This window comes from Taudactylus pleione, unplaced genomic scaffold, assembly GCF_031769625.1.
Source record: "Taudactylus pleione unplaced genomic scaffold, aTauple2 ptg000019l, whole genome shotgun sequence".
Lineage (NCBI taxonomy): Eukaryota > Metazoa > Chordata > Amphibia > Anura > Myobatrachidae > Taudactylus > Taudactylus pleione.
Genome location: NW_028284421.1, coordinates 40,090,280 through 40,110,512, shown reverse-complemented (window position 1 = coordinate 40,110,512; position 20,233 = coordinate 40,090,280). Strand labels below are relative to the sequence as shown.

Sequence of the window (20,233 nt, the reverse complement as noted above, 5' to 3'; positions counted from 1 at the left end):
CACACTACCAGATGGTGAAACGTGACTCATAGCTTAAGAGAACAGATTTCCACTGCACCAGAGTCCAATGCCTGTATGCTTTACATCATTAGGATAAGGCACTAGGGGAGGGTTTGAGTTAGGCTATGGAAGGGGAGGTTAGGGTTAGGCACTATGGGGAGGGTTAGGATTAGCTATACTCACTACTAGAAGCTGTCCCTTATTGTATTTTGGTATACTTAGTTTATCAAATTATATCCATATCTAGTAAACGAACTTCCCTATTACTACACGGATGGTGCTGTCCTAGTGTCTTGTCAGGAGTTTGATGCCCCAGATATCCACAGGATGTCCAAGTCATAATGTATCATTTTAAAAAAAAAATATTATCTATTTGTAATGTTTTTGTTTCAGAAATGGTTACTTTTTTGCGTTCTCTTTTATGTCTGCACGTTTCATTCTGGAATTTCCTCCCTATTCCTGTGGGAATAGCACAAGAACACATTAAAGCTGTCTGCACATATAAATGAAGCACTGTTTTTGAGCTTTCAATTTAACTTAATGTAATAACAAATGTTAAATGTGTAAAATATTGTTGCAGTATTGTGGCACATTCTTTCTGTCTTTGAGCTCCATAAAGAATGCAACCTGCCAGGCAAGTAGTATGAATAGAGCTCTATAATTTAGACACAATTGTCTTGTGTTATTATCATACATGCTGCATAGGTCATTGGTGTTCATGTAGCATGGTATATGTATGCCTCACTGCCTCCCTTGCAGTTTTTTTACATTGTGTCCAACCCTCTCTAGTGGAAGATAAAGCACTTGTATGGACCAGTCATGTATCATAGTACTACAGTGTTAGACTTTTCTGTCTGTTATTTCAGTGGCTGAATGAAGAGAGGCTCATTCAAAGATTGATAGATCTCATCCACTGCAGTCAGGATGAGGATGTAAGTATCCTGTCTGTGAGCTGCCATCATGTCTATTGGTGTAACAGTATAGAATGCTGGGACAGCAGAGCTGCCATCTGGGCACAAACATCTCCTGTGTCTATACACATTATTCCTTGATCACTCAGAGTTTTGCCTGAAATTTACCAAAACTGTTCTTGGCACTGATCACCATGTAGGCCTGTGATTTCATGTTGTCTATAAAGCCCAGCCTTATTTCCTTTATTTATCTGCATATGTATTAATTTGCAAGCTTAAATAAGTGAAAGAGCACACTGTCAAAGCCAGAAATATATATTGGCCTATAGTAATGAGGAAATTAGATTTTGGTTATCCTGCTAGTGAAACAAGTGGCCTCTTCATACAGTATCTCCCTTCATACTGACAGAAAATCAATGAGCTGGTGTTTCTGCAGAAATCTTCTTTAGAGATTAACCTATCAAACCACTATATCAAATTGTTTAGTCCACCTGGACTTTGCCAAATTTATTATTAACCCAAGAATGGTTTTGTCATTTTTGCATATGCAGGTACGTGTTACTAAGCATCTCATGTTTTATTTTTTTTTCTCCATTAAAGCAATTGCATGTCATAAGTTCTATTTTATTGTGCTCAGTTTACTGTTATATGCTGATGAATGAGACCTAAGCTGTGTTGCCAAAAGCATAGTACAATCCTCATGCAGTCACTGGTCCATCCTGAACATTACAAGAGTTGTAGTTTAGAGCCAGCTGTAGCCTAACTGGTTGCTTGGCCATGAATGAGGGTGTCTGGCTGTCTGCACAGTGCTGCAGTTATTTTTATGTTTTGGCAAGTTCACTTTTTTTCTTTGTTCCTTGTATTTTTCAGAGACACTCTAACGCATCCCAGACTTTATGTGATCTCATCCGGCTAAGCAGGGATCAGTGTAGTCAGATGCAGGAGATACTGGAGATTGATCCTTTGTTGGTAACTCTTGAATCGTGAGTGTTAGGCACTTCATACCTATACTTATAAACTTTTTTCTTCTTGTAAGGAAGGGTTACCTTGCTCTTATTCGCAGTGTGATTGACACACTGTAACCATTTGGAGGTAGGGAGGGGGAGTGTTCAAGAAAACGGGGGCAATTCAGTGCCATTTTTGGGGAGTGCCAAAGCCAGCAACTGCGTCTTTCAATGCAAATGCACTGGCCTCAGCTGTTTAGTTGTGATGGATATTCTGAACAACCTTAGGGTTGATCAGATGTTTGATTGTCCGCTTCATGTCCCCGATGTTGATCCGATGCTACTTCTTCAGATACAGGCACCGGATCTGAGAAGCTGTCAGTGGGCATCTCACTTCCGTGCTGCACGGCCAACCGGATGATATCATCATGCGGCACCGTGCAAGGCAATGAACGGAACAAGGGTTTGTTTCGTCCTTCATTACATCATTGTGATGTGTACCGTGGATATGATATGTCGACCGCCATATCGTCCAGGTACATATCGTCTAGTGCAGTGATTTTCAACCTGCTTCAAGTCGCGGCACACCGAACACGATTTTAAAATTGCCAAGTCCCCTACTGGAAAAAGAACATACACACACTGTCCCCCGTGGCAAAAACACACACACACACACACAGGCCCCCAAAGGAAAAATAAATCTGACATTGCCCGCCACAGGAAAAAAAAAGACATTGGCCCCCAGAAAAAAAATCAGGCATTGGCCCTCACAGAAAAAAATTAATAAAACTAAATTATTTCCCCAGTTCCCCACAAAACTTACCTGACCTGACGGTAGCAGAGATAGGAGCTCCCAGTCGTCCCTGTCCCTCAGCCACGGATACCACCGGCACCCAGCAGCCAGTGGTGTATAGCCTCAGTCACACTCAATCACTTACTGCAGAGTGCAGAAAAGTAAGTGCGAGCGGGCAGGATGGCGACACAGCGTGACCTATAATTGTTACACCACCGCCACGTCTTATAGGTCACGGACCAGGCAGGGGCGCTGAGAGGGGGCGAGCGGGTACTATATACCCGGGCTACCTGAGTGGCCCGGCGCCGCCCCCCCCTCCCTTCTCTCTCCCTCACAGCAGCCCAGCACACAGCGTGTGCTGAGCTGCATTGGGAGACTGCTCCTGGCTGCTGAGCAGCAGCCATGAGCAGTCTCCTATGCATGTGGGGGGGAGCGATCACACTGGTCGCGCCTCCCTGGCTTTGCGCCGGGCTGAGGGGCTAATAGCGCCCCCCTCCCCAGCGCTGCAAAAGTGTTTTTTGGCTATTTTCTCAAGGGGGCATGGCCACGTCTCCCGCGATTAGGTCACGCCCACTGTGCACCTGGGCCCAGCAGGGCTTTCTACGGCCCTGGGACCGGGCAGTGTCTCTGAGCTAACTGGAAGAGCCCAGCGCTGCCCGGGGTCTAAGTTAAACTGGCAGTGGCTGCGCACTGGCAGACTTATCTGGCGGCACACTTGATGACCGCTCACGGCAAACTAGTGTGCCGTGGCACAACAGTTAAAAACCACTGGTCTAGTGTGTACCCAGCATTAAGCATGCCAGTTGAATGCAGTGATGGGATATTCTATTGAATTGACATTAAGTTGCTCTCTTTCATTCACACTTGTTACAATGCTTCCAATTTTTTAAATATGTCTGTTGCAAATATATTCTCACAATACTTGTAATAAAGCAAAACTTATTTTCAAGTTTAGAAATAATATTTTGAACCGAACTCCACCTGGTATTATTACACTACGTAATTGTATGTTTTTACTCTACATGATTGTGTATTCCACTCTAATATGTGCGAATATATACGAAGTGGTTATATTTTGTTGCCCTATAGCAGAAAGCTTTGTATATTCTGAAGTTAATAGACTACAGTTCATCTGTTGTTGAAGCAGATTTACTTACATTGTGATGCTAGGAGATATATTTACATTACGTATGTTCAGACAGTACAATCACCTGCACTCAGGAGAGGGCCCTTGTAGGTAAACTTCTTCTACAGAAATATGGTGTATTTTATACCTGCAGACAACAGTGTGTAGAGCAACTTTTGCACAACATGTTCGATGGAGAGCAGACTGAGAGCTGTGTTGTGAGTGGGACTCAGATTTTGCTGACATTACTGGAGACCAGAAGACCAAGGTATGAGCAGTTCACCAATTAGTACCGTAATGAAGTATTAATATTTTGCATGACTACGATGTTCTATGGTGAATGCTGTCAAAACCAACCAGACCTCCAAGTATTCTGATTTCAAGCCCAAGCAAACTGCATTCAGAAGTATTCCTAAATAAATTACATTGTTTCTCAGGTCTGATAACAAAATAAAAAACTTGTGCACCTCTAGCTTTAGCAACTCATATTCTATCCCGCCCTTTGAGGTAGCCTGAGTGAAACTGAAACTATGCAGCCTCTTCTCTCTTTCCCTTAATAGATGTTACTTCCGAAATTACTCCTTTCTCCTTTTTTATTTTGTATATTCTCTGCTTTGTGCCACGATCTCAGTGTTTTACTCGTTTTCCAAAGCACTGTCTCAATGTCTGTCTTATCTACAGTGTGGATCCTCTTCTGGATTCACTTCCTCAGGGATATGAGAGGCCAGGTCCTACTGTAAGCAGCAGTATTCTTCAGGGCATAGAATCATGGCTGAAGGATTTTCACCACCTGCTCCAGCATCCTCCTAAGGTAAATCTTACTAGTGCCGTAATTTGTGCAATAGACTTCTACACCTTAGCTTTACACACTATAATAATTTGTGAGCACTCCGCCCCCTTTCCTATAACTATTACTAGTAATTATTAACTACCACATCTAAAGATCATTATGCACTAACTATTACTAAGTATTTCAGCATTTGCTCTTGCTGAATACATTGCCTTTCTGGTTAACCTGATTGTCATGATTTCAAGGCCGCATTCTGCGGTATCTATTGGATGTGACCCCTTATGTTGCCTTACTGGCTAATTTACAGTCCCAGCTCTATTAGCAGTCATTACCGGATGTCCTCACCACAACTGTTTACAGCACGGTTTGGAAAGGTGCAAAATTATACATTTAATATGTGGTTACTTGCTATTATTGTTTTAAAGTAAATATAGTCTTTACAACTACATAAGATGCTTTATTTTTCATTAGACGTGCATATTAAATTGCTTGTTTATATAATATGGTTACTGTTTGGCAGCAATAAGACATGTACTTGCAGCCTGACCAAAATGTGCTATAGAGATGTCATCAGTCATTTAAGATTGTCCTATAATTTGATATTGTGATGTTGGTCCTGCAAGGCTTTCTGGCACATACTGTAGTTGATCTGATTTGTGACAGTGCTATCTTATTATGATTTAGAAATAAAATTACAGATTTTAAAATGATTTACATTTGTGCTTAATATCCACAGTTAATAGTTGTTGGATATATAGGGTTTACAGTTTTCTTTTTGTTTAATGCTGTATACAGTTTATAGCTTTAAAACTAAAAATAATTTTATTTATATAGTGTTTTCAAGAGGACTCAGGGCACTTTCTAGATAGCATGAACATAATACAGGTTTACATTTTCAAAAAATATAGAAACCATGCACATAACACAAAGGCGCAGCAGCCATTTTGGGTAATCAGTTCCAGGCATTATTCATCCTATCCATGAAGGTTCCAAGTAAGGCAACCATTTCAGGCGCTGTACATAGGATTACACTGGGTAGAATAGGCAATGCCTGGAAGTGTTAACACATAGGGGGGAACCCAATAGCTTTGAAAGCTCAAATTGCATCTTGGGAAACTACTCTTGCCAATGATGTCCATGATGTCTCTTTTATACAGAAAGAATCAATTCTGACCACTATTGGAGTTCTGGAAGAGCCATTAGGAAATGCCCGTCTCCACACTACACGCCTCATCGCTGCCTTGCTGCAAGCCAATACTCCCAGTATTAACCAGGAGCTCTGCAGACTTCGTACCGTGGATCTCTTACTTGTAAGCATGTCTGAAAAAGGACCCAAATGTTTTTCTGCTAAATATGCATAGAATCATTTTGGGATTATTTGCTTTGCATGAAGTAAACAGGCAACATAGTATAGAAGTCTTGTCCTTATGAGTTTGAACACTAGGCATTTAAATATGTAGATACCCATCCACAGGGCACAGCTCCACGTAGGACCTTTTTTCCAACAAACCCTGGGTGCAGAACAGGATGGTAAAAAGAGGGGATCCATCTGTAGATTCATTTACTTTTTTTGTGTATTGTTAATTTATTTTAAACAATTGTTCATTTGAATTTTTTCTATTACTTTGATTGAAGATGGTGGCAATATTGCAAGATCTGATGGTAAATCTGTTTCTTTTGCGCTGATGCTAATCCATGAGGGTACCCCCTGAGCTTATTGTAGCCAGATGGAAGCCCCATCCTTTGACGACTTAATGCTTTCTGCAGTGTAGGGTATTATTATCTGGTATTGTCACATATAATGAGAAGACAATAACTTATTTTATGTTCTCATTTGAAAGAGGGCAGCCCCCTTCTTTCAAATGATGTAATTAATGTTTGGTGATCACATGAGATTATCAGATAATAGCACCATACACTACAGTAAACCTTTAAGCCCAGTGATAAGTGTAGATCTGGCTCGTTGTTGTTTTGGGAAGGTGGATTGAGTACAAAGCAAGAACCACTAAGTATTTCTTGCTGGTGCTCAGAGAAAATTGACATACATTTGCATTTATTAACTGGCCATTTAGGGTAGATTATCTTTGTTGTGTCAGAAGGTATAAGCACTCTCTTTTATGAAAATTCAAAGTTTTCTGAAAAAAAAAAAAAAACACACACGATATAACTTGTATGTGTACTACATAAACAAATTAGTGACAAAATACATGACCAGCCCAAAAAGTGCCAAAATAGGCTTAGCACAGGGGTGGGAGAGCCTCAGTGGTAAATGTGTTAAATTAAATTATGTATCACATGGGGACCCTTCCCACAACCTGATTCTGCTGATGCTACATGTTATTAGATTTTTTTGTTCTCGCTTGCCCTCTGTTAGGGCTTAGGTGATCTCGCAACCTTATGATTTTTTATATTTATTTATCTACTGTTATTCCTTCTGTTGCCATGGCCCATACCTAACGTTCTCTGTCTCCCTTGTCATCACATAAGAACAGCATTCAGGGGTAGGTACATGAATTCTGTTTTTCTGCTTCTGCAGGACTTATTTTTTAGGTATACTTGGAACAACTTTCTGCACATCCAGGTTGAGTTGTGCATAGCAGCAATTCTCTCCCACTCTTTACAAGATGGAAAGCACATATTAACTATGGAAGAGAAAACAAAGGAGGAGACACTTAATGAAAATACAGAAAATTCAGAGGCTTGTATACCTGAGCAAGAGGATCTCATGATCACACATGTAAGTCTGAATGTTGTTTCATTTCTAAAATATGGCAGTCTCTTTATTTTATATAGTTTTCAACCTTAACAAGGACAATTGTAATCATGCACCTAAAACCTGATCCTGATGCAAAACATTGTCTTAAGCCATATTGAGTTTCGCCTACATTGCCAGTCATATATATACAGTCAGGTCCATAAATATTGGGACATTGACAGATTTTTCATATTTTGTCCTCTATTCACCACCACAATGGCTTTGAAATGAAGCAAACAAGATGTGATTTAACTGCAGACTTTCAGATTTAATTTGAGGGTAATTACATCCAAATCAGGTGAACCGTGTAGGAATTATAACGGTTTCTATATGTGCCTCCCACTTTTTAAGGGACCAAAAGTAATGGGACAAACTAAACAATCCTAAATCTAACTTTCACTTTTTAATATTTTGTTGAAAATCCTTTGCAGGCAATTACAGCCTGAAGTCTGGAACGGATAGACATCACCAGACACTAGGTTTCATCCCTGGTGATGCTGTGCCAGGCCTCTACTGCAAATGTCTTCAGTTCCTGCTTGTTCTTGGGGCATTTTCCCTTCAGTTTTGTCTTCATCAAGTGAAATGCATGCTCAATCGGATTCAGGTCAGGGGATTGACTTGGCCATTGCATAACATTCCACCTTTTAGCCTTAAAAAACTCTTTGGTTGCTTTTGCAGTATGCTTCGGGTCATTGTCCATCTGCACTGTGAAGCGCTGTCCAATGAGTTCTGAAGCATTTGACTGAATATGAGCATATAATATTGCCCAAAACACTTCAGAATTCATTCTGCTGCTTTTGTCAGCAGTCACATCATCAATAAATACAAGGAAACCAGTTCCATTGGCAGCCATACATGCCCACACCATGACACTACCACCACCATGCTTCACTGATGAGGTGGTATGTTTTGGATCATGAGCAGTTCCTTTCCATCTCTTCTCTTCCCATCACTCTGGTACAAGTTGATCTTTGTCTCATCTGTCAATAGGATTTTGTTCCAGAACTGTAATGGCTTTTTTAGATGTTGTTTGGCAAACTCTAATCTGGTCTTCCTGTTTTTGTGGATCACCAATGGTTTGCATCTTGTGGTGAACCCTCTATATTCACTCTTGTGAAGTCTTCTCTTGATTGTTGACTTTGACACATATACATGATCTACCTCCTGGAGAGTGTTCTTGATTTGGCCAACTGTTGTGAAGGGGTTTTTCTTCACCAGGGAAATAATTCTTTTGTCATCCACCACAGTTGTTTTCCGTGGTCTTCCGGGTCTTTTGGTGTTGCTGAGCTCTCCGGTGCGTTCTTTCTTTTTAAGAATGTTCCAAACAGTTGATTTGGCCACACCTAATGTTTTTGCAATCACTCTGATGGGTTTGTTTTCATTTTTCAGCCTAATGATGGCTTGCTTCACTGATAGTGACAGCTCTTTGGATCTCATATTGAGAGTTGACAGCAACTGATTCCAAATGCAAATGTCACACCTAGAATCAACTCCAGATCGTAACGATATATCGGTCCGTGTGTACGCACCTTTACATCGTATTTTCCTAACTTCACAACTGATTTTATGCGATTCATTGTTTATTTTTCTTGACACTTGTTACTGTTTTCTTAAAAGTTATTATGTTGTTACTATTTATATACACTCTACTACTTATATTGTAATATAGGAAAATACATTATTACTAAAGTTAAAGTCCTATTCTTAGAACTAGATTACATCCTAGTCCAACAACAAGACGCCACTGTTGGTCTTTTCATATATATAATATATGTAAAAAATTATATTTTAATGTGTGTGCTTATTTATGAGTACATACACTTGACATGTTCATAATCATATGTATGCATACAATTGTTACCATATTACCTTGTAATAGAGACCTCAATGAATGTACTTTCTTTATTCTAATTTTTAGACTTGGGTACCTCACAATGATATGGTATAGGTGTTCACAATATAGATAGCTTATGAGTATGTGTCTTTAATATGTATCTTTATGTGTTATTTGTGTTATTATATGATATACTAGGGTGGTTTAATAAGTAAGGTAACAAGACCTCTCGCGTGTAATATTCTCTATTTCATTCTAATTTCCCGTCAGACCAGAGCAGCTAGACCACAGATTCCCCTCACTGCCATTAGACTGCGCCTCATATCAGTCCTACTGTCCCAATATCACTTCTAAAAGAAGGCGGGTCTGGCGGAAACATGGTCACACATTGAGGTGCATAGTGTAATCAGATTTCTGTGTCTAAACGGCACATCAGCAGCTGAAATACATTGGCATCTTGTCGAGGTGTACGGTGATAACGTCGTGTCACGGAAACAGGTTTGGTGCACCGGCAGATGTTCAAGATGAGCAGTGATCCGGCCGGCCCAGCACGTCCACCACAGATGACAATTTGTGTTGCATTGAAGGTCTGATCCAGGAGGACAGACGCGTTCGACTTAGTGATATTGCTGACGAACTGAACATCTCAGTGGGTACTGTGCACAACATAGTTCATGAGTAACTGGGGCACAGGAAAAGTGTTCACATTGGGAACGAAAGTGAAGTTCAGCAAGCTGTCATGTTCTGGCTTCAGGGACTTAACACTGATTTCTTCTATGGCAGGATAGATGCTTTGGTGTACCGTGGGAACAGATGCTTAGACAAGTATGTAGGCTATGTGGAAAAATAATCTGTACCAAGGCCCAAGGTCATACTATTGATTATATGTATATGTCTGACGAGTTGAATAATTTTATGCATTGAGAGGTCTCGTTATCCTGTACAGTGAACCACCCTCGTATGTATGTGTATAGGTACAGTGTGTGTGTATATATATATATATATATGTGTGTGTGTGTTCATATACATCTATACTCTACGTATTGCTTGTGTATACATAGTGTGTGTGTATGTATGTGTATATATATATATATATATATATATATATATATATATATATACTGTGTGTGTATATATTATATATATATATATATATACTTGTACTGTGTGTGTGTGTAATATATATATATATATATATATATATATATATATATATATATATAGCGCGCAAAAGTTGTTCTGATGATTATACAGCCAATACAGTTATGGTGTTCTATATAATGTGGAAGTGTGTGGTTAAATATTAAGAATGGTGGGTAGAAGATTAAAAAATAATGTTGATTGAGCTGTGGTATGTCTATGGGAATTAATATACAAAGAAAAGAGAGAGTTGCTGTAATTGCAAAATATGTCAGATCTACTGGGTCCTGAGTGACTCTTGCTGCTTTGCCTGATTCAAGCAGACTGAGCATATGTTGCTGTCTCTTCCCCATAAACCTCTCATCCGCATGACCTGGATGTTTACTAAGGAGGGCCATCAGCACTCTCTCAGTATGTTTGGAAGGAGGTTGAGGTAACAGGAGTGATGTTTTAGAGATATTGGGGACCTTGGTCTGTTAAATCCAAGTTCTCTGCAAAAAAATAAAATAAATAAATTTCAAATGCTATAACTAATGAGATTTTTGTTCCAGCTCTTCCAGGAGTGCTGCTTGGTGCAAAGAATTTTGGATGCTTGGGAAACAAATGATAAGATTCAGTGAGTAGTAAAATTGTGTATCATGTATATAAATCACGGTTCCATTGTAATATTGATAGCTGTTATTACTATTGAGATGCCTTCCAACCTTTTACATGTTATAATTGCATTGGCCCCTTATGACCTTTACATACCTGTTACACAGTGCAATATTATGTCATTATCACTTTGTATTTGCATGTTTATGGTGTAATCATTACCGTACATACTTACTGCATTTGTTTCCTATACTACATTTGGAAACAGCACAGTAACTCACAGCATTTTGCTAATTCAATATAGAAATTAAAGGGGCTGTCTGAGTAGTTGTTAATTATTAACAACACTCTTTTACCTTTGTATTAAGTTTCATATACTGTATGTTCTCTGTGTTTTACCTTGGGTACCTATGTTTAACTGTCTGTGTTGAGAGTGGAGGGACTTTCCTTGATTCATAACTCTGCTTGCAGGGCTGAAGGAGGAATGAGGAGAGGAAACATGGGTCACTTAACACGCATTGCCAATGCAGTTGTACAGAATGTGGAGAAGGGTCCAATGCAAGTACAGATCAGTGACTTTATTAAAGGTAATGCATTTGGCCAATTTTTGTACTGTGATACATCTGCTTCAGTGTTACAAATCCCGCCAGCGCCAGCCCGACGTGGAAGGAAATGCTGATTGTGGGAAAGGTAAGTATTATCTAACCTAATCTACCCCCTAACCCTCCTTTAGGGTGCCTAACCCTAACCTCCCCCCCCCCCTGTGCCTAACCCTAATCCCCCCCTCTAAGTGCCTAAACTTAACCCCCCCTTTCCCCGCCATCTAAACCTTAGTCCCCCAGGGGGTGCCTAACCCCTCTACCCCCCCAGCCCCCCCCCCCCCTCCCCGTGGCTGTCCGTGCTCGGCGTAGGTTAATTAACCCTCGCCGGGATTCTGTAGTGGAGATGCCGGCGGTCGGCATAGCGACCGCCGGCATCATGAGCGCATACCATGTGCAGTATGCCAGGATTTATTACACAAAAATTAAATGTTTTTTTTTTTTTTTTTTCAATGTTCATTTGTTCAGTTTGATAGGAAACCTACTTTATCCCTTAGTATATCATTAGAAAGTATCCCTTGAGCTACCGCACATAAATTCGCTAAACACATCATTTACGAGATTTACTAAGCAGTGGGTTTTGCAACCAGCCGGTTCTCGGTGGTTTTCACCCTGAATTTTAAAACGGCAATAATATTAACTGCAAATCACACCTGGTTTTACATTTAATATTATTGTCATTTTAAATTTCAGTGTAAAACCTGCCAAGAATCAACAGCTTGCAAAAGCTTTCGCTTAGTAAATTTAGACTTTTGCGTGCACAAACCTAAACAGTGCTGCCTGCCAACTTCTATTGTAGTGACAATCGAACAAAGGGCTACGTGAGTAGTATTTTGAAAATGAGTTTATACATGTCAGCTGAACATATTTGATGCAAAGGAATGATTATAGTCCCCTAAGTGTTTTTTTCCTTACTAATAAAGTATGTGTGCTCTCTCTGTAGAGCTGCCCGAGGACTGCAGAGGAAGGTGGGAGACTTTTGTTGAGGAAACCTTAACAGAAACTAACCGCAGGAACACTGTGGATTTGGTAAGGTTACTATATCTCTCACCACATAGTGTATGTGACGCTTATTTTGTTTCTGCTGCTTTTACTGGTCCAATTTATTGCATCATATTCATACCTTCAAGTGTATCATACCTTCAAGAGTATTAGCTTGCTATCCACCTTGTGTGTTTATTTAAATGTATGACTTGCTATACACCTTGTGTGTTTATTTAAATGTCTAATTCTCAGAATCTGTTTGTCTGATTTTATATGTATACAGCTTCTCTTCTGTGCTTTGCTTACACATTGGGTCTTAGTGCTTTTTACTTTACACATCACAATGCTCAGTGTATCCTCTCGCATTCTATAGGTAAACACCCATCACCTGCGTTCCTCCAGTGAAGATGAAGATAACGATGGTGCGTTTCCCAATGAATTATCAGTGCAGCAGGTGAGCTTTTTAGGTCACTACATTGAATTTGCTGATGTAATATGTGGTCATTATGGAAGTGACTCCTTTGCGCATGATGTGAGTATCAGTGCATATTAGAGAGATCAGTATATGATTGTTTGGTATCATCATTTTTATAAATTATCTGTTTTCCATTTTCCACTTCATCTGTAATGTATATACATGAATTAAGCAGTTTATAATGGAAAATTGTAATGCTGATTGCTTATTATAAGCGTTTTTATTTAGTATAATAGAGCTGTTTATTTAACTCTTTTTTGTGTGTGAATTTCAGGCCTTTTCTGACTACCAGGTACAGCAGATGACCTCTAATTTTGTTGATCAGTTTGGATTTAATGATGAAGAATTTGCTGAGCAGGAAGACAACATCAAGTAATTCACCTTTCCATCTAGTGTTATCATCTTTTCGAACCAACCATTAACCTGTGTGTGCAATTTATTGCAAGTGATTACTGTGTTTTGTGTTCAGTGATTATGTTGTATTAAGCCACGCACTGTGCAATTTTGGGTGATCAGTTTGGTGATTTAGACCACATTGACAAACCATTACACTGTGTGTGCTTATAATTCTTGCTCAAAAACCAGTCTGCTTGTATAGTATTTGATTGGTTATGGTGGAAACATGGTTTACTAATGCTATAAGTTTTTGTCCTCAATCAATCTGGAAATGCAGGGGCCCATGGTTGTGTTTCGGTTGTTGTGAAGTAAATTACTCATTTATCTAATTACATCACACAACCAAATCACAGTATGTATTAGACTTCTGCTCAATGTTCTCACTGTATTTATTCCGTACTGATAATTATTTTTCACCTGTACTTGCCTGAATACATACAAAATACCCATCTATTTTTCTAAATCACCATTTTCATTCTCTTACATTTTAACTCTGTGATTGTAGTTTTTCTCCAACCCCTTCCTTAGTTTAAATTTAAGTGCTGAAGGAATAGTTGAGCACTAGTTTAGCTAGTGATTGTGTGTTATATATATATATATATATATATATATATATATATAATATATGGCACATAGAGGCGGCACTCAGAGACTTGCAAATGAAGTATGCAGAAGTGAAAAGTTTAATCCATCAACGTTTCGGGACCTCCCGTCCCTTCCTCAGGATGTACAGACTCTGTACTGTACATCCTGAGGAAGGGACGGGAGGTCCCGAAACATTGATGGATTAAACTTTTCACTTCTGCATACTTCATTTGCAAGTCACTGAGTGCCGCCTCTATGTGCCATATAGATCGGGGGCATTGTTCCCTGTAAGGAAGGCACCTTGAGCAGGTATATTTATATTCCTAAATGGGAGTGCCGGATCAGCTGTGGTACTATATATATATATATATATATATATATATATATATATATATATATATATATATATATATATAATATATCTGCAGTAACTGACCTTTTAAAATGTGTAACCTTGAGTCTCTATATTTTAGTGCTCCTTTTGACCGCATCACAGAGATAAATTTTAATATAGAAGCAGAAGATGAAAATGTAAGTTCCAATGCAATCCATACATTATATCTTTCCAATGTATCCAATTATATCTATTGATATGTGCAGTGTACTTGCAATCAGTTCAGTATTTTTTTCCCTTTTCTTTTAATTGATGTTAATTACAATTTTATTTCACAACAGATTACTATAGAACCTGCTGTTTAGTTTAATTCTGCACATTTTAACATTATTATGTGCAGATTACTCATCTGTGAGGAACCAGCAATAAAAAGGTGAACTAATGAACAAGATAGAATTTAACAGAAAACAAATTTAAATGATAAAGAACCTAACAGATGTGTCCTCATTCACTGGGTGTCCATACGCCATATGGCGCAAGACGCCCGGCGCGACTGAGTGTAGCGTACTGTTTTATTATTTGCATCGCAGACGCAGGGAAACAACACTCAGAGATGCTGGGCTGCAACTTTAAGCGCACAGGAATTAGTTTAAAAACGTAAAAAGTCGCAGAGGAAGCACAACGGAACTTGGCGTGAGAAAAAGCTGCAGCTGCTGTATAGTAGCACTTCGGGCCGTATTCAATTTGGAGCGAAAAGTCCGTTGCCGGACTCTTCGCCGCTTTTCTGCACAAAAAAGTATTGCGTGCGTTCCCGCGTATCCCCGTATTCAATTCCAAATTGGCGAAAACGGGATGCGGCGAAACTCGAACACGCCAAAAGTCCTGTCGTTTTTGAGGGAAATGGGGAAATCAGCCTGACACCCCCCAAAAGATGGTACAATGGAATAGTAAAGACAGAAAACACAGTGCGCAAAAGAACAGCTGCTCCAAACACCAGTATGTGAACAAAATGTCACCCTCGCTTTGAAATTCAGAAAGAAACAAAAAGGAAACACTAATAGGAAAACGGAGCGCTAATTATATAGACTTCCCTTTCATGTATCCAGAGAGAAGTGTCTTATGTTAAACCACAGTATATTCAATCTTCGTCAGTTGTCTCTCCAATACATAGGAAGAAAAAAATACAGTAGAAAAATAGTGTAGTACTGTCACAAAAAGTTCCCAGTAGTCTCCACAGGTAATAATTGGACTCCTACCCCAAGTTGTGTTTACTATTAGGTAGACAGCGCATAAACCAGGAGAGGGTTGAACCCACTTCAGATCCAATGCTACAAAATCTTCATCCAGTACTGAAATAAAAGAAACTTCCCCAAGATGTACAAAAAATGGGGAAGAAAACTTCCAATAGTGTAATACTGATTTTATTCAAGTTGTACAAATAACATCAAATTAAAATAAGGGTGAAGATTGACTCCTACCAGATGTATCAGTCTACTATCAAACGTTAGACATAAAGGCATGAATCGCAGAAAGCCAGGCATCCCCGGAACAGTCCTTTGGTCCAGCCGAGTAGATTGAGTCCGTCCACACTCCTTTTCACCAAAAACACTTCTCCACCAACGCGTTTCGACACCTTCTGTGTCTTATTCAAGGTATGGAGAAGTGCCTCCTATCCCACATATTTATACCTCAAACCAGTAATAACATAGTAATACATAATACCAGACAAAGACCAGCTAACAAATAATCCTAATCCTACAATTCATTGTTCTAAATAGTATTAATTTCCACTCCTTCTTTTAGAAAGTGCCGCACATATTTCCCTCCAAAAGTTTTAGTAGGAAGAATGTCCGCTGTTCCTCTAGAAAAACCTTCCCCGCTATACTCTGACACTTTGTTCCGTTTCCGGTCAGAACTTAACATCCAGAAACACTCGTGAGGAAGCTCTGTTTATTTTCAGCCGGAAGTGACCTCACTCACTGTGTCGTCTTTTCCCTTCCTCTATGTAATAGATTTTTGTTGCCGGGCGAAAGTTTCGATACACTTAGGAAGCTCCACAGACGTGATGAGCTTCCAATACATCTAGCGGCAGCCGTTTTAATGGAGTCTTTATTCCCTTATAGAATACCGGGAGCCATTTTTGTGTAGCTTATATCTGAAAACTTAAATACACATAAATAAATATCACTAAAATATACAAGTTCGAAACGAATTATAAAAAAAAAATTAAAAGGATAAAATAATTAAAAATCGCAAATGACATTATAAAAACCATTTAATTTCTAAATCTTTGTTTAAACCTTTGGGTTGTAAGGTTTCATAGTTAAAAATAATTTTCATCTAATATAAAATAGCAGATGTATCTTTTGTCCTACTGTCCCCTGTAACTTTCCTCAACCCATAAAAGTTTTTTATAAACCTTGGATCACAAAGATATTTCTCTTTAAAGTGCAGTGCTAGAGCATGGGTTTCTAAACCTTTCTTTATGTTGCACAAATGTTCCATAATTCTGACCTTTTAAAGGTATACTGATCCTCCCAATATAAAACATTCCACAATAACATTCAACTGCATAAATAATGTTAGACGTGTGACACGTGATAAATTCTTTTAGAATGCATTTCTTTTGATTCATATTCACTTCTGTTACTTTAAGACCGAAAGTATTGTTAATGTTTTTACACCCTTTGCAGCATCCACATCTATAAAAACCTTTAGATTTATTTATGGATGTTTTGGGGGATGTTGGGCATAAACTTTTGACTAATTCTGATCTTAAATATGGGGCTTTCCTATAAATGCATATTGGGATATCGGGAACATCATTCCCTATAATCGGGTCTTTCCTGATCAAGGGGGTCTTTCAGACCCGCTCGCGAGCGTCAGTACGCTCGCAAGCGGGTCGATGTTCCCCACTGCGCATGCGCACGACGGAGGGAGCTCCATCGTGCGCATGCGCGAGACCCGGCGAGCGACGGGCTCACCATCGCTCTGGGTCTTGCACCAAAGGGGGCGTGCTGTCGATGTTGATTGATAGAGCCAAAATCACTCCAGGGCTTGCGGCAGGGAGACCCTACCGCAGGGTCTCCGTCGCAAGACCATCTTTTTGGCCGCTCGCATATGCTGTGGGTGGTTACCCACAGCTATGCGAGCGGCCGGGAGGCCGCTCCATTTTCAGGGAGGAGGGCCCTGATTCAGAGCGAGCGCTCTGGTCAGAGCGTTCAGCTCTGAATCAGGCCCCAAGTTCCAATGCTTTTTAACCCCCCAAAAGATGCTTTGACATGGGGGATCACTATGGGTACTGCCGAATAGCCCGGCTGAAGGTATTTGGGGTTTTTAAATGGTCAAACAACAACAACAAGGAATTGAATCCGCACTAAAAAAAAAATATATTGGTCTACACAGATGAGCCTATAATTGGCACATAAATATTTGTTACACAAAAACCAACTCAATGTATTCCATATACAGAAAACCTGGTTTAAATCACAAATGTTGGTGGTGCTCCCCCTGAGTCAGAATACACGAGATTCGTACAAAAAGGAGAGAAAGCAGACTCTTTTTTTTAATGAGGCACTCTTATTGATTTGTATGATTCAGCTAAAATATAACCTTTATTAATGTATTAGTGATATAGAAATGATGAAATATACGATGAAGTCTCCTTGAAGATTTTATTTTTATGTACGCACGTACAGAGCTGGCAATACATCATTACAAGCTGCCCATACATTGATTATACAGAAATGATATACCAAAAATGACCAATCAAATGTTTCAAACATTAGTCATTATTTCACTCCCCTAAGATCTAAAGCCAATCACATAATTATTTCATCCCCTAATTGGAAGAAATCGAATATCATTATCTCATTATTATAGTCACCTAGCCCTAATCACGAGTATATGACCCAGACATCAAAACGGACATTTAACCTTTATACATACTTAACATTTCCCCGTGATTCCAATAACTAGCCTACCACAACCTGGTATTTTAAGCCTAGACATAACATGCAGCTGGGTATACTTCCTTATAGCCTTGCAACTCTTGCTATGGTTGCATTATTTAGTGAAATGAGTGCACATATTAGAAATAGTCATTAAAAGCATATTTATATAGAAAACAATTAGCAATGGTTTCATTCAGCCGCCATATTGTCTTCACGCCACCATATCATTTAGTTAAAATGAATGAGTCCAAAAAGTATGTAGCTCAGTGGACGTGTTTTTCCATAGCTCCTCAAACACCCACAAAACACGGCCTGTTTCTACGGACCCCTGCTGCCTTTTAGGGGGTCACTCACACCCGATGTCTGCCTGCGATACCGCTGACCCCTTGTCTGTACTCCGGGGCCGTTGCGGCCTACCACACATCCGGAAGCACCGGCCTTGATTTTGGCACCCAGGCCGAGGCGGCCGCGATCACCGCCGATCGCCACAGCCGGACACAGCCACGCCACCTGCAGCCTCCACACCTCGCCCAAACCCCCATTACCTGGAGATCCTGGACCCTGCGGATACCCAGCACTGGAGGCTCCATTAAAAGGTTGGTGGCTGAGGGATGTGACCTGCTCATCCAAGCAGACGTGCTTCCCCGGAGCCCCTGTAACCCCCTGGGATCTTTCATCTATACCGGGGTCTGCCACCCCTGTCTGGGTCCCCGGTGACTGCTCCTCCCACCTGCGTGCTCTTGGCCAGATCCCCTGCAAATAGCACCCTTCTAGCAACACTCCCGGTGTCGCGGCCTACCCGCCCACCTGAAGCCGCGGTCTTTCCTAGACGGCCGGAGTCATCCAGACGTCCAGAGCGGCTTTCCTGGTCGTAAAATCCCATCTATGGAGCCTGGGCGGCTGGATTGGTGAGTACCCCTGTGTCTCCTATCCTGACATGCCCATTGCTCGCCCCGGATAGTGGTTGTAACAACAACCCAGCCATCTTGTTTTTCTGGAGTCTGGTAGTTACATAGGGGACTCTCCTCACTTGCTTGGTCACCTCCTCTATAGGGGTCGTTCGGCAGAAGATGGAGCCCAGTACCTGTGTATTATACCATCCCTGCAAGTGGACAATATTCTGATAGATACTTACCAGAGTCAATTGTGTAGACGATGTGAAGATACCTAACTAAAGAATGTTGTTCCTTTCCGGGTAATGCTTTACCTACCCATGCAGTAATTTTCTGAGTCGCTTCCCCCAAAACACTCCTCTGGTCCATTTCAAATTGGGGTTTCTACTCATTTATCCGACTATGCCGTCAAAGAAAACAAGACAACAAAAACTTCCAGCACCAATCCGATTTCCTACTGCCCCTATATCTAAAGTCGGACAGATGCCTTCCCCAACATCTGGAGCGTCATCTATGTCCACTTCACGGGATTCGATTTCACCAGCTGACCTGGGACTAGACCTGGATGTTAATGCACCGCTAACAACACAGGCAATGTTTCAGGTTTTTGTGGCGTTTCGGTCTGATTTGTTAAAGGGTGTGGATACTTCTATACAATCTATCCGAGCTGATATTCTGGGGCTAGGCGATCGCACAGACCATCTAGAGATGAAGATGCAGGAATTGGTCTCATCTCATAACGAACTCCTCTCAGCCCATGCAGAACTCCAATCGGAGGTTTCACCTATGAGAGATAAAATGGCGGATATGGAAGACCGCTGAACAATCTGAAGATCCGCGGTATCCCAGATTCTGTATCTAACGCAGAGTTACCAGATTACGTTTCAAAGTTGTTTCTTAAATTGGTGCCTACTGCTACTCAACAAGACTTGTTAATTGATCGGGTACATCGTCTTCCCAAACCGAGATCAGGATCTGGAAATTACCCGCGAGACACTGCACGTCAAGCTGAAGACACGGACACCCTAGGGGGTCTTCAAATCTTTTCTGATCTGTCTGCTGCTACTCTGTCCAAAAGGCGCTCTTTCCAGCCCATTACTACAGCTCTAAGAGATAATGACATCACT

General features: G+C 40.4%; 1 protein-coding gene across 8 annotated transcripts in view; it reads left to right on the top strand.

Annotated features, from left to right (window-relative positions):
• PPP6R2 (protein phosphatase 6 regulatory subunit 2) overlaps positions 1-20,233 on the top strand; it is a 122,549-nt gene that overhangs the window by 45,698 nt on the left and 56,618 nt on the right. For all 8 annotated transcript variants that reach the window (XR_015869820.1, XR_015869819.1, XR_015869818.1 and 5 more), the window contains 12 exons: positions 867-932; positions 1,782-1,894; positions 3,929-4,042; positions 4,456-4,585; positions 5,722-5,874; positions 7,101-7,301; positions 10,845-10,909; positions 11,359-11,474; positions 12,430-12,515; positions 12,844-12,924; positions 13,220-13,317; positions 14,400-14,457. Coding sequence is in view for 4 of the 8 variants with exons in the window: in XM_088447364.1 (XP_088303490.1) it covers positions 867-932; positions 1,782-1,894; positions 3,929-4,042; positions 4,456-4,585; positions 5,722-5,874; positions 7,101-7,301; positions 10,845-10,909; positions 11,359-11,474; positions 12,430-12,515; positions 12,844-12,924; positions 13,220-13,317; positions 14,400-14,457 (1,281 nt within the window). In the remaining 4 variants the exon portion in view is untranslated. The remainder of the gene's footprint in view (positions 1-866; positions 933-1,781; positions 1,895-3,928; positions 4,043-4,455; positions 4,586-5,721; positions 5,875-7,100; positions 7,302-10,844; positions 10,910-11,358; positions 11,475-12,429; positions 12,516-12,843; positions 12,925-13,219; positions 13,318-14,399; positions 14,458-20,233) is intronic.